Source organism: Carcharhinus amblyrhynchos, chromosome 1 (genome assembly GCF_965287045.1).
Source record: "Carcharhinus amblyrhynchos chromosome 1, sCarAmb.v2.hapA, whole genome shotgun sequence".
NCBI classification, from domain to species: Eukaryota; Metazoa; Chordata; class Chondrichthyes; order Carcharhiniformes; family Carcharhinidae; genus Carcharhinus; species Carcharhinus amblyrhynchos.
Genome location: NC_137324.1, coordinates 137,874,794 through 137,887,528, shown reverse-complemented (window position 1 = coordinate 137,887,528; position 12,735 = coordinate 137,874,794). Strand labels below are relative to the sequence as shown.

At 38.8% G+C, this 12,735-nt stretch overlaps 1 protein-coding gene across 2 annotated transcripts in view; it reads left to right on the top strand.

Moving 5' to 3' along the window:
• hhip (hedgehog interacting protein) overlaps positions 1-11,476 on the top strand; it is a 170,525-nt gene extending 159,049 nt beyond the window's left edge. The window contains exon 14 of one of the 2 annotated variants that reach the window (XM_080199641.1): positions 10,232-11,476. In XM_080199641.1, coding sequence (XP_080055767.1) covers positions 10,232-10,440 — 209 coding nt within the window. In that variant the 3' untranslated portion in view covers positions 10,441-11,476. Of the gene's footprint in view, positions 1-10,228 lie in introns of both variants that reach the window. The other variant, XM_080199632.1, reaches the window with a different exon arrangement.
• The last annotated feature ends 1,259 nt before the right edge of the window (positions 11,477-12,735 follow it).

Below are 12,735 nucleotides of genomic sequence, written 5' to 3'. Positions count from 1 at the left end.
TGACCTTCCTCCCTCTGTCACTCGGCCCGAATGCAGAGTGGCAGCCGGACCTCACACTCCCATCAGGCCCTGCCCCTTGGCGGGGGGCCCAGGCTGGCACTGCCAAAGTGGCAATGCCTGGGGAACACCCCCCACCGCCCAACCTTCTGGGAGGCCTCAATTGCTCCCCCCCTTCACCCTTGCGGGGTCGGTCACCAGTTTCGTGCAAGTCGGGAGCTATACTAAACTCCGATGGAGATTTCAGTCCCAGGCCCGCTAATGCTATTTAAATTAGATTCAAATATGCATTATAATAATTTACGCAGCTCTGAGCCAATTTCCAGTGTCAATTTTCAGGTGGAACCTGCTTTAAAAACTGGTTTCAATTCCTGTTAGGCCAATTTTTCAACCTGAGTACTTAATTAGAGAGAGGGATGTCGGTCACAGCATGAAGGTTAATCTGTATGGGTAGATCAAAACAAAAAGAAGCTTTATAAGTGAATAAAATTACTCATATGTTTATTATTTCATTTATTTAACTCAATGATTAGTAGGTTTGCCTGCATCATGGTTAAAATATACTGCTTTTTTTAAATGTAATCTTTCAATGCAGAATTACTCATGTGGATCTAATTGTAGCAAACCAACATTGTGATGGACTATGCATTGTATTGCTGGTTGATCTAGAACCACAGAATGATCTTTGCTTTTAAACAGCAACAGTTTTGCAACACATCAGCTGCTGGTAAACCACAAAAATCCATAATCTGGGATGAAACTGCTAAGGGGTTGGAGTAACATGAACTAATCAGGGCCAGCCAGCATGAGTTTCTCCAAGGCAGGACATGCTTGACTAACCTTATAAAATTATTTTATGCTTTAAAGGAAATGCAGTTAATGTGATTTACTTGGGACAGACTTTCTCTGCCTGAGCAGTAATCTTGGCTGAGCCTGTTACTGAATCCACCCAAATTTCATTCCATTGAGAAGTTACCACATAAAATATCTAGGAAAAAGAACGCATGAAGTAAAGGGATGTGGCCAAATCGATAGAGAGATAGGGAGCACAAAGCAAAATTTCTTGAACAAGGTATGAGGAATAATGTGCCACGACAGTAAGTGTTGAGGTTTCTCTTATCTGTTACAAACGAAAAGTAGCTTGGCCTTGAAACTTGTGAATACAGTATCAAATTTTGCTGATTGTATCAAATAGGGGAATATGACAAATTGTGATAAGGATTTGGAAAAACAGTAGAGCGGCAAGATAGTCCAGTAGGATGACAAATACAGGTCAGTATTGAAAAATGTAAAGTAATACTTTTTGAAAGAATAAATAAGAAATGATGATACACTTTAAATGTAGATTTTTAACAGAGCACAGGAACTGAGGGACCATAATGTGCAAGGTAACAGCATAATTAAATAAAATCTAAAATGTTAAGTCAACTTTTGATCTTTCAGTCAGAGATATAAACTACAAAAGCAACAGATAGTGCTGAACTTGTACAAAATTTTAGATCGGAGTTGAGAACTGTTTGATATTTTGGGCACCTCACTAAAACAAGGTTTTGGAAGCATTGAATCAGATGCACTGTAGATGTTACTAGGGATTAGAGATAACAATTATGAAGAGGCATATGAGATGTTGTGTTACATAACCCTACACATCATGGTCCCTCAGTTCCTGCGTTCTGTTAAAAATCGACATTTAAAGTGTATTATCATTCCTTAATTATTCTTTCAAAAGTATTATTCCACATTTTTCAATATTGACATGTCTTTGACATCCTACTGAACTATCTTGTCCCTCTGCTATTTTTCACAATCCTTGAGTCCCAGCATTGCCGAAGATCCAAGCTACAAGTTAAGAGGTGATGCAAAAGAGTTCTTCAAAATTGTGAAGTTATTTTCATGTGAATTATTTATTGTTTCTACTGTTCAGCATGATAACAAGGACACAAATGAATTTGAAAACACCTTTACTCAAGCATCGTTAATTTGTGCAGTTCTCTGCTAAAAACTTGCTGAAGCAGAGTCGATAAATTCTGTTAAAATTGAATTAAATATTCCTTGTTCCAACATTTAAGAATATATGAGATGAAAGCTTATCGTGGGATCAGGATTCTCACATGCTGGCTGGAAAGCCAGTAAGAGATCCACGCTGCCTCTTTTTAGCAAGGCTTGCCAACATGTCAGTCATTTAGTAGTGAGGGCCTTCCTCTAGAATCAAGACATCACCTAGCAAAAGTTTCAGCCAATCAGAGGCTGGCACAGTGGCTCAGTGGTTAGCACTGCTGCTTCACAGCATCAGGGGTTCAATTCTGGCTTTGGGTGACTGTTTGTGTGGAGTTTGCATGTTCTCCCCACATGGCCTTCCTCCAGATGTTTTGGTTTGCAAAGATGAGTAGGTTAGCGAATTCGCCATGGTAAATGTGTGGAGTCAAGGGGATAGGGCGGGGAGGTGGTCCTAAGTAAGATGCTTTTTTGGAGAGTTGGTGTAGACTTGTTGGGCCAAGTGGCCTCCTTCTGCACTGTGCAGGAATTCTATAAATTCGATAGCTCTTGTGTTCAGCAGTGTCACTGAGGAGGCTGTATCTGGCAGGACACCCCATATAGTCCCAGCATTGCAGAAGATCCAAGCTACAGGTAGGTAATGTGGAAGGAGTATTTTAACAGGTAAGGCATGGTGGAAAAAGGGAGTAGGACAGATAGAAGCAAGTTCAGAGGGGTGTCTCTCAACAGGCCCCATCTTTCTTAATGCCCAGTCCCTTAAGCACTGATTGCCTTTGATGGAGAAGCCCTCCTTCCGCTGCATGCCCCCCACCCATTCCCAACACTGACATGGCAAGCGGCTTAGACAGGTTCACCTTTTATGCATGGGCACATAGCAACAAACCCACTTGCAGCTGGGTTAATCCATTGGTGGTGGGATGAGGCCCTTCATTAGTCACTAATTAACATTGTTTGAACATGGGCCTTCCCACCTTGAATTTAATTCTGGTATAGGTGGTAAATGGTGAGGTTTGAGTACACCACCATCCCGTATAAGCAAATGCCTTTCCCATCCCCAAGCTCACCACTGGCAAGAACATGAGATTCCACTCATGATGTGAGCAGAAAAGTAGGATTAGGTGGCTCATGAGGGGGAATGCATATTCTTGAAATGGCTTGCTTGTGCTGTAAGATTCCATCATCTATAAGATCTGCCAAAATATGCAGGGGAGGAAAACTTGTGTATACTGCTCACAATAAAAAATCTAATAAAAACATGCAATTATAATAGCCTTGTACTCACCTGATGATTAGTAACATATTTAATTCTGCATAATCATATAGTATCAGTATTTCCTTCCCTACAAACCCTGCACCATTCCCATCCCTAACTAGTCCAATTGATTATAATAATACCCTTTTAGCTTTGACAGAAAGATGGATTTCAAGTGTTCTGAATCTAATTTAGTGAAAGAAATCTAATAAAATAAATTTAATGTTCTCAGCCTTGTAGCCAATATCAGAAGCAAGGCGAAGGATCCTCTGTTAGTTGAACCAAAAGTTTATCTCATAAGCCAACTGGTTTAAATAACTCAAGGGTTCTGTGTAGTTCCTAGTCATAGTTAGGGCTCTAATAAATGTAAGTGGACTTAAAAATTTAAAGAACGTAGAAACTGAATTTTGACAGCTTGTTATGAAGATATTCTATATTTCTAGCTCTTTTGAATCTAGGATATAAAATTGAACGATTTAATTGCATATAAGAGATGATTCTGCAAACCAAGGATCATATTAGTGTATCCTAGGAGAGAGTGGAATGTCCTCAACCTCAGAAAGAGATCAGAACTAGGGAGATTGGTCAAGGCACCTCAGAGACTGAGACTGTGAAGCCTGAGACTTTGGGGGGAGATACAGCGAATGTATATAATTGGAATAAAGATTGGGAGGGAGTTGTAGTGTAAAGGTTTACCTCAGAAACACATGATGCTGATGTAATATCACATGATTAACATCGCTCAGGAAGAAGGAATTATTCCAACTTGATGCAAAGTCCCTAACACATACATAGCAACTGTAAGTAAAGAGTAATGGTTTCAACAAACTGTAGTCTTGAGCTGCTTATTTCAGGAGAATAGATAGAACCCAGTCTAGACCCCAAACACATGATGAAACAGATGAAAGGTGAATAAAGTTGGCCTATACTCTGGTTTTTAGAACAATAAGGTATAATCTCATTAAAATACACATCATTCTTGAGCTTTTATAGGATAGACATTGATGGATTGTTTCCTACGCTGGGAAATTTAAAACATAGGAGCGCAGTCTATGTTGTATTTCTATGTTTGCCTAATACAAGTTTAACAATGTTTCACAGCACTGGTAAACTAAACATCAGTTCAGTTTATTTGAAGATGGAACAAACGAATGCTCAGCAGACAGACTAAATATAAAGATTCAACAGCTATTATTAACATGACAGTACAGTTATACTCCTTGACACCACATGCTGAGAGGTGTGAGATTATGCACTTTGGAAGGAGGAATGGAGGCATAGACAATTTTCTAAATGAGAAAATGCTTAGAAATCAGAAATTAAAAATGGGACTTGTGAGTCCTTTTTGAAGATTCTCTTAAGGTTAACATGCAAGTTCAGTTGGCAGTTAGGAAGGCAAATGCAATGTCGAGAGGGCTAGAATACAAGAGCAGGGATGTACTTCTGAGGCTGTATAAGACTCTGGTCAGATCCCATTTGGAGTATTGTGAATAGTTTTATCTAATGAAGGATGTGCTGGCCTTGGAAAGAGTCCAAGAACGATCCCTGGAATGAAGAGCTTGTTGTATGAGGAATGGTTGAGGACTCTGGGTCTGCACTCGTTTAGAAGGATGAGGGGAGATCTTATTGCAACTTACAGGATACTGCCAGGCTGGATAGAGTGGATGTGGAGAAGATGTTTCCACTAGTAGAAAAAACTAGAATCTGAGGGCACAACCTCAGGCTAAAGAGACGATCCTTTAAAACAGAGATGAGGAGGAATTTCTTCAGCCAGAGAATGGTGAATCTTTGGAACTCTTTGCCACAGAAGGCTGTGGAGGCTAGGTTATTGAGTGTCTTTAAGACAGAGATAGAAACGTTCTTAATAAGGGGATTGGGGTTGTGGGGAAAAGGCAGAAGAATGAGGATAAGAAAAATGCCAGCCATGATTGAATGGTGGAGCAGACTCGATGGGCTGAGTAGCCTAATTCTGCTCCTATGTCTTATGATCTTATGCTGCTAGCTAAACTGAAAACTCCCCTGTACAATTTCTGCTGGCCACATGGTTTACATCCTGGCAACTTATTGACATACTCCTTCTTCAAGCAGAATCACAATAGCTCCTTTTTCGCCAAGATAATATTACATGCTTTAAGAGTGAAGATACATACACATTAGATGTATTTCCATGCTGTAAACCTCTATGACTGTCTATAGAGTGGTTGTGAAAACTATTTACATTAGAAAAATCTTATTTAAGATTGAGGATTTAAGAATTCAAAAGTTTGAGTCTGTATAACATATTGGTGGTTTAACAATCGTTGCTGATCTCCTAATGTTTCGACCATCCTGTGACTTAGGCCGGAATTTTTCAGCTGTTCAAGCTGTAACATGGTACCCCCTCCACAGGTTTCCAAGCGGGAAATCAGATTGACAGCGGCAGGACCAGAACATCCTGCCACTGGCCAACAGCACACCACCTCCTGCCATGAGAAAGACACCATGGGAAGGACAGAAAATCCTGCCTCTAGACATATTACTTGAATGTTCTTGATGTTGGTATCTTTAATGTGTGTGGAGTGCTGACTCAAATTGTAGAAAACCATAATAAAATTACCCTCCAAGTCCATCTCTAGATGTATTCTAGACACAGTTGGACTGCTGGGAGTTATACAGTTATACAATTCCCTTGGCTGGCTCCTGTTCATTCTTAACAATGCTCCATTCAGTGTTGTAACTTGATAAATTCCAGATTTATTGCACAGCTTGGATACTTCTGCAGGTACCCAAGTTCTCTGGGTAGAATATATGACTCTCACATTTGTCCTGTGTGCAGACTAGGAAGTTCCAAACCTGCATGTTGGATATACATTGTTTTTAATCCTCCATTTTTTGAGAAAATCCTCCTCTACTTCTGAGAAATGGGACAGGCTCTAGTGAGCAAGATTGTCTTAGTCTGCCTTCTGAACATGATTTCAGTTAGTGACAGCACACCCATGTCTAAAGATGTTGCTTTTAAATGTAACATGGTGATGTGGAAGTCTAGTTTTATTTCCCTGCATTTGATGTTTAATGATCTAACAGTGCAAACCATTTGCTTGGCAAAACCATTTGATATGAGATAGTATGGCAAGGCTGTCAGATGATATGTGCTCAATTTAGCACACATGTCCTCAAAAGGTCCTGTGTCCTCTGTATTGTGACCTAAAGCCCTGCAAAGATCTGTTGACCTCGGGTGGGATTTTCCAACCTTGGGCCGAGTGCAACTGGAAAATCCCACTTATTGTATTTTCCAAAGATGCACTCGAGGTATTCTTCAACTGTTTAATGTTTAGAAATTTGGAAAGGTAGTCATAGACTAGGAGAAAGTCGTTTGCATGGATAGTGAATAAACCTATTGCAATTACAGACTAAAGTGCCTGGAACTTCATGAGAGTGCACAGATTCTTTGGATTGATGTGGTTGGTGTCTCAGACATATTTCTCAGATCTTCTCTGCTTTCTTGATATCGTTGTTGACCCCTGGCCAATTCACAGTTTCACTTAGTCAGGCATATTGTTGACTGTATGCCCCTATGTCCCCAGTGTTACTGTGACAATATGACTCAGCAAAGAGCTTCGGGTATAAGCACCTGTTATCTCTTGAAAATCACACTACTTGAAAACCTTGTTCATAAGTGTACTGTCTAAAATATTCGAGGGTGTCCGGCACTTCTTGTATCAGACCAACTTTCCATATTGACTTACCATTATGCCTGCAATCATGGACCATTTGTTATTTCCTCCTGAAGTTGATTACTCTTGCATTGACGGAAATTCATCAGATCAACCTTGAGCACATCTTCCATGTAAATGTCTAAGCCATTTACTGATTTTTTTTTAAATTGGCTAACCTGATTAGTGTGCCTGAAGTAGCCAGTTTATTACCAGGTTTGTAACGGATTTCAAAGTCTCTTTATCAGAGGTCATTGCAATCTGGTTGGCGAATTTTCCTGCAGTACATGCCAAATTATTTCCAATGGTTTGATCAGTTTTCACAATGGACAGGATTCTCTGGCCTCCCCGTGATGTGTTTTTCACGACTTTCCCATTGACTCCACCCCATGCTGCCAGGAAACCCACAGTGAGGTTGTCTCCTCGATGTCCAGAAGATCCTGCTGGCATGAACAGCCAGAAAGTTCCGGCCAATGAATCATTTACCCAACAAGTACATGTGGAACCTTGCAATACTATATACCAGAGTGTGTGTCTCATGTTCTATGTCCAAATAATTGGATTGCACTTGTATAAATATTTGGAACCAAATGCCATCTTGCATAATACATGATCTTATCCCTTTTTAGATGCATTAGCCTCTAAGAATGTCTCCTTTCTTGATTCGTGGCATTATAGAACACATGTCTCCTGACAATGCCTGACTGATGGTCCTCCTGCCACACATATGTAATATCGTTCCTTAGCAGCTCTCTGAGTGATATTGCTCTTTCAGCAAAGTTGGGTACATTTGGTGCAAAGAAATTGAAAAATCTAAGGTATTCAATCCAAGTCTTTATCCTGGGAGCAGGCATGTTTTGTATATCCTCAAGTTTGCCAAAAAAGTTAGTTTGACCTTCGTTAGAAAGAAGGCGGCTAAGAGGGGACCTTATTGAAACATATAAGATGATTAGAGGTTTAGATAGGGTGGACAGTGATAGCCTTTTTCCTCGGATGGAGAAAGCTAGCACGAGGGGGCATAGCTTTAAATTAAGGGGTGGTAGTTATAGGACGGATGTCAGGGGTAGGTTCTTTACCCAGAGGGTGGTGAGGGATTGGGATGCCCTGCCTGCTGCAGTTGTAAATGCGCCTAGTTTGGGGGCGTTTAAGAGATCCGTGGATAGGTTTATGGATGGAAAGGGTTTGGTTTAGGTTAGAGGGTCATTGCTTTTTAACTGGTCGGCGCAACATCGTGGGCCGAAGGACCTGTTCTGTGCTGTAATGTTCTATGTTCTATATTTACCTGGTATTTCTTGCTGTTAAAAATGAGTCCTTTGCAATGAGTTGCTGCCATCAGTGAGTGTAAATTTTGATTATATTCTTCTTTGGTTTTTTCCATCACTGCAATACAATACATACACATTCAAGCATATTTTCTGTAATTTTGCCCATATGTTGCTGGAACAGATCCTGACTGATGGATATGCCAAAGGGTAATCTCTGGAAGCGGCATCTTCTAAATGGAATGTTGAGAGTGGTGATTTCTTGAGATCCCTCTGCCAAATGAACTAACCAATATTCGTGTTTGGCATCCAACTTGGAAAAAACCTTGTTCCTGTGAATTTCGGATTCAGTTCCTCAAATGTTGGAATCTTGTGCGGGCACTTCCTTTGATTTATAAACCTTGGGTCTAAGCATATCCACATTGTGCCATCTTTATTCCGATGGAACAAATCTTTGTGATGGAACTGCACCATTCAGTGTGCTGATGCACATGACAGATGATGCCATTATACTTCAGGCTGTCCAACTCACTCTTTAGCTTTTCCTGTATGTGCAAATTGCGTATCCTAGGAAGGTTGATCAATGGAATTGTATCTCTTACAGCATTACCTCTGATGTTCCCTATGCCGTCAAGTCTGTCTGGCCACATCTGTTGTAGGTTTGGATTGACTTGCTGTGTGATTGACATCTTGATGATCTCATGAATGTCCACAATGTTGAGATCTGTGCACACTGATTACTCTGATAATGCTGTTCCGCTCATGTCCATCAAGTAGAATAGTTTTGATTTCCTTGTAGACTTGCAGTAGCAGCATTTCATACCAATGTACCTATGCAATGGATGGATGACTCATTGTACGCAGTTAGTTTGTCTGTCATTGGTTGTATCTTTAACTTCCAACGATCCAGATAATATCTTCAGGATTCTGACTGGTGAGATATTCGTGTGGGTTCCCATGTTGACTTTGACTGAGAGCGCTTGTTTGCCATTTTACTTCAGCCATATGATGTTGATAGTAGCAGGTGGGAAAGTGGACCTGAAGCCAAAGATCAGCCATGTTCATATTGAATGGCATAGCAGGCTCAAGGGGCCACATGGTCTATTCCAACTTCTGTTTTTATGTTTTTATTTTATATCCAAGTAATAAAAATAGTTGAAGTCCCAGAAAAATCCCTGGGGAACACCACCCGTCACTTTCCACTATCAGAGCGTGTACCTTTCATTTAACCAATTTTCTGTCCTCTGCCTTCTTGTCAATTTCCAATTCTAGTAAAAAAAACATTACTATTATTACAGTGCCCTCTCATTTTTTCCGTAATCTGGTGTGGAACCTTGCCTGTCTTCTGGGAACCTATTTGGATAAGATCCATAAAGGCTCCCTTACTGCCTTATTAGCAGACTTCTAAAAAACATTCAAGTAGGTTAATTAGACATGAATTAGCTTTAACAAAGCCACGCTGGCTCTCTCTTTTCAACTCCTATTTGTTCTCATGCTCAATCACGATCCCAGTCACAGGGATTTTAGTAGCATTCCTGTACCAGTGGTTGGTTAACTGACAAGCCTTGTCTCCCTCACATATCATTCTTAAATAAAAGAGAAATTAGCAAATTTCCAACCTAACAGCACAATTCCTGATTCAAGAAATCTTTGAAAGATTATGACCAACCCTTCACTAACTTCCTCCATTTCTTTTCATACCCTGGACTGGAAGCAATGTGTCCCCAGAGATTTAAGTCTTATTATTTATTTCATGTATCATTCTTTTCTTCATTAGGACATGCTAATATTGATTCCAAGAGGTTCTTCCCTTGTGGTGTTAAATGATTAGTTTTATTATTTAGCCCTTCTACAGTATTAAATTTTTGAAATATCTATTTAAATTGTGGTAAAATTGTATGTTATCATTTTTTAAAACTACAAATTTACCTCAAATAATTCAGTTGTTTGATTCATCATCAATAACTTGGATTCTCACAATATTTTATTTGATAATTTATTCAGATCTACTTTCTTATTATTTTTCTTAGCAGCAGTTTGCCAGCAACTTCGAAAGAGTGGGAACTGCAACACCCCTTCAAGGCGATGGTTCTTTAACATGGATACCAGGCAATGTGAACAGTTTCTCTATAGTGGCTGCCAGGGTAACAAAAACAGATTCAGCTCACAAGAAGAATGCATAAAAACCTGCTTACTGAGAAGCCATCAAGGAACTGGACTGATACAAGGGATGGATAAATAAACTCTTGGCCAGCCATCTTTTAGTTTCTTCCACACTGAGAAAAAGGAACAAATGCATTTCAAGATAATTTTTACTTTTTGATGTATATTTTACATGAGACTAAAAGATTTTAAAACTCAAAAATGGGAAAACAGGTTACTTCAGGTTTTATTGTCTAACCTTAAATTTATTTTAAAATGATGTGTAATATCTGAAATGAGATTTTAGGAACCGTGATATCTAAGGAAAGTGGTCAGAAAAGTGCGAAAGTTCATTACTGTCTGTCATTCATCAGATTCTAATTGGTGTACGTAGATTTAAAAAAAGACATTTAAATGTATAATTTCTTTTAAAATCTAATATATTGTTTATGTAAATGCATGCTTAATGTCCTCAAGAATACAGTTTTATACTGTGACCATTGAGCTGATAAATTGTATTTTTAAACATAGCCTGTTACATACTGTATTGCATCTGTTATTATGCTATATGTAAACAAATATGCTAAAGTATATTTTTAATACAGTAGCTACAAAATCACTTGACCACGGACAGTTCTCTTGAACTGCTATGGCTTGCTTTGTGGGCCTTTATCTAGATGTTCACCAAGCTGTAATCCAGTGGTGAAAGGGGAGTTATTGATGTCAATTTGACGAAGGAACCATTGGTGCCTAGTACTGTATGTTTGTCAAGGCCAACAGTGAACAGGTTATTATTATGTGTGTTTTTTGTTGCTTGGAGATGAGCTGTCATACTGCTGCTGGAAAGACAAGGTTTTAATTTTTTATTTCTGTCCCTGCCCTCATCCATTTCACTTCTCAGCATACCCTCAGCACTTTTCCATTAAAAGAAAAATATCCTGCTAAGATCTATCTATTTTCTCCTTGTATCAATTGAACCATGCATTACTCTATGCCAGATTTGTATGAATGTAGAATTCTGTTCCCCATACATTTTGGAATTTGCCATATATGTTCAGCACTTAAATGCAACATTTTAACTGTGAACTTGAGTACAGAACATGAGAAGAAACAAGTTAATAAGTGGTTAGATGAGGCATTCGCTGGAAGTAGTTATACAAAGAATTATTAAATGTTTTGTGTCAAATTGTTTCTATATATCATCAATCTTAATAACCATGATATTACACTTTTCCAGTAATCCCTTATCAGTTTCAACCTTCCATCTAGACATCTGATTTGGGATCAGAATTAATGAGATTTAGTAGTGTATTAAAATATACTTTAAATAATTGATCGGTTTGGTTGTGAGGAGAATGAGAGAAATGCTACAATAATTCAGTAGCTGTAATTTAGCCTACAATTCAACAGAAGGTTTCTGCAACTTTGTGTTCCCAAAGATAATTTGCTGTTACAATTGATAAACAAAAGTTCAAAATAGTTAAGAGTTTTAACTTAAAAGCTTAAGTTTTAACTTAAAACCCTCTGTTTTGTAGTTTAACATTGTTTGTTGATTATCACTCAGACTTCTACTTCAGGAATTAGTCAGGTACAGTATTGTATGATTTCAACAATCTGACATTTGGCAAACTTTTATATCATTTTTAAGTATTTTCAATAACAATTCAACATATTAAATTGTTATTGTTAAAATTGAAGTATTTTAAACACATTGACCTTTTCCCAGAAATGTTTTGAAGTATTGAGGAAAAATAGCGACTCTCTTAGTAATTGCCAAAATCAACACATCATATTAAAATATGATAGTGCTTTGAAAATATGCTACATCGAGGGCCGAAGGTCCTGTACTGTGCTGTAATGTTCTATTTTGGTAATATCACCACCCTGGTGACAGTAAGTGGTGTAAAGTTACAAATATACAGCTCCAAACCACAAATGGAGAATGAAAGTAATTACAACAAATGCACACCACCTGCTAACCCTTTCGGTTAACAAATACTGCTCAGTTTTAGACCAGTGTGAATCATGAGTGACAATTGCCATTTCCCTCTGTAGTGTTGTGGTTGTCATGTTCGCCTAACATGCAAAAGGTCCCTGCTTCAAAACCACGCAACAACATTCATGAATGACAATTAACTACACTGATGGCTCAATGCACTGCCTGGTGTGAACTAGCTGATCTCAGCCAAGAGGTATATAAAGTTGCTACCATTTGTCTCTAACATATTGACAGAGGTTGGGAAATAGTCACTCCCTCTTTATCCTCCTGTTCTCTATCCATTGATTCCAAGTTAAGAATTTCACATTTAGAAGTCTGCTCATTGAATGGAAACAGAATGAATTATTAGTCTGCTAAATGTGTCTATTGAGGGACAATCTAAAAGTGAGAGCCTTT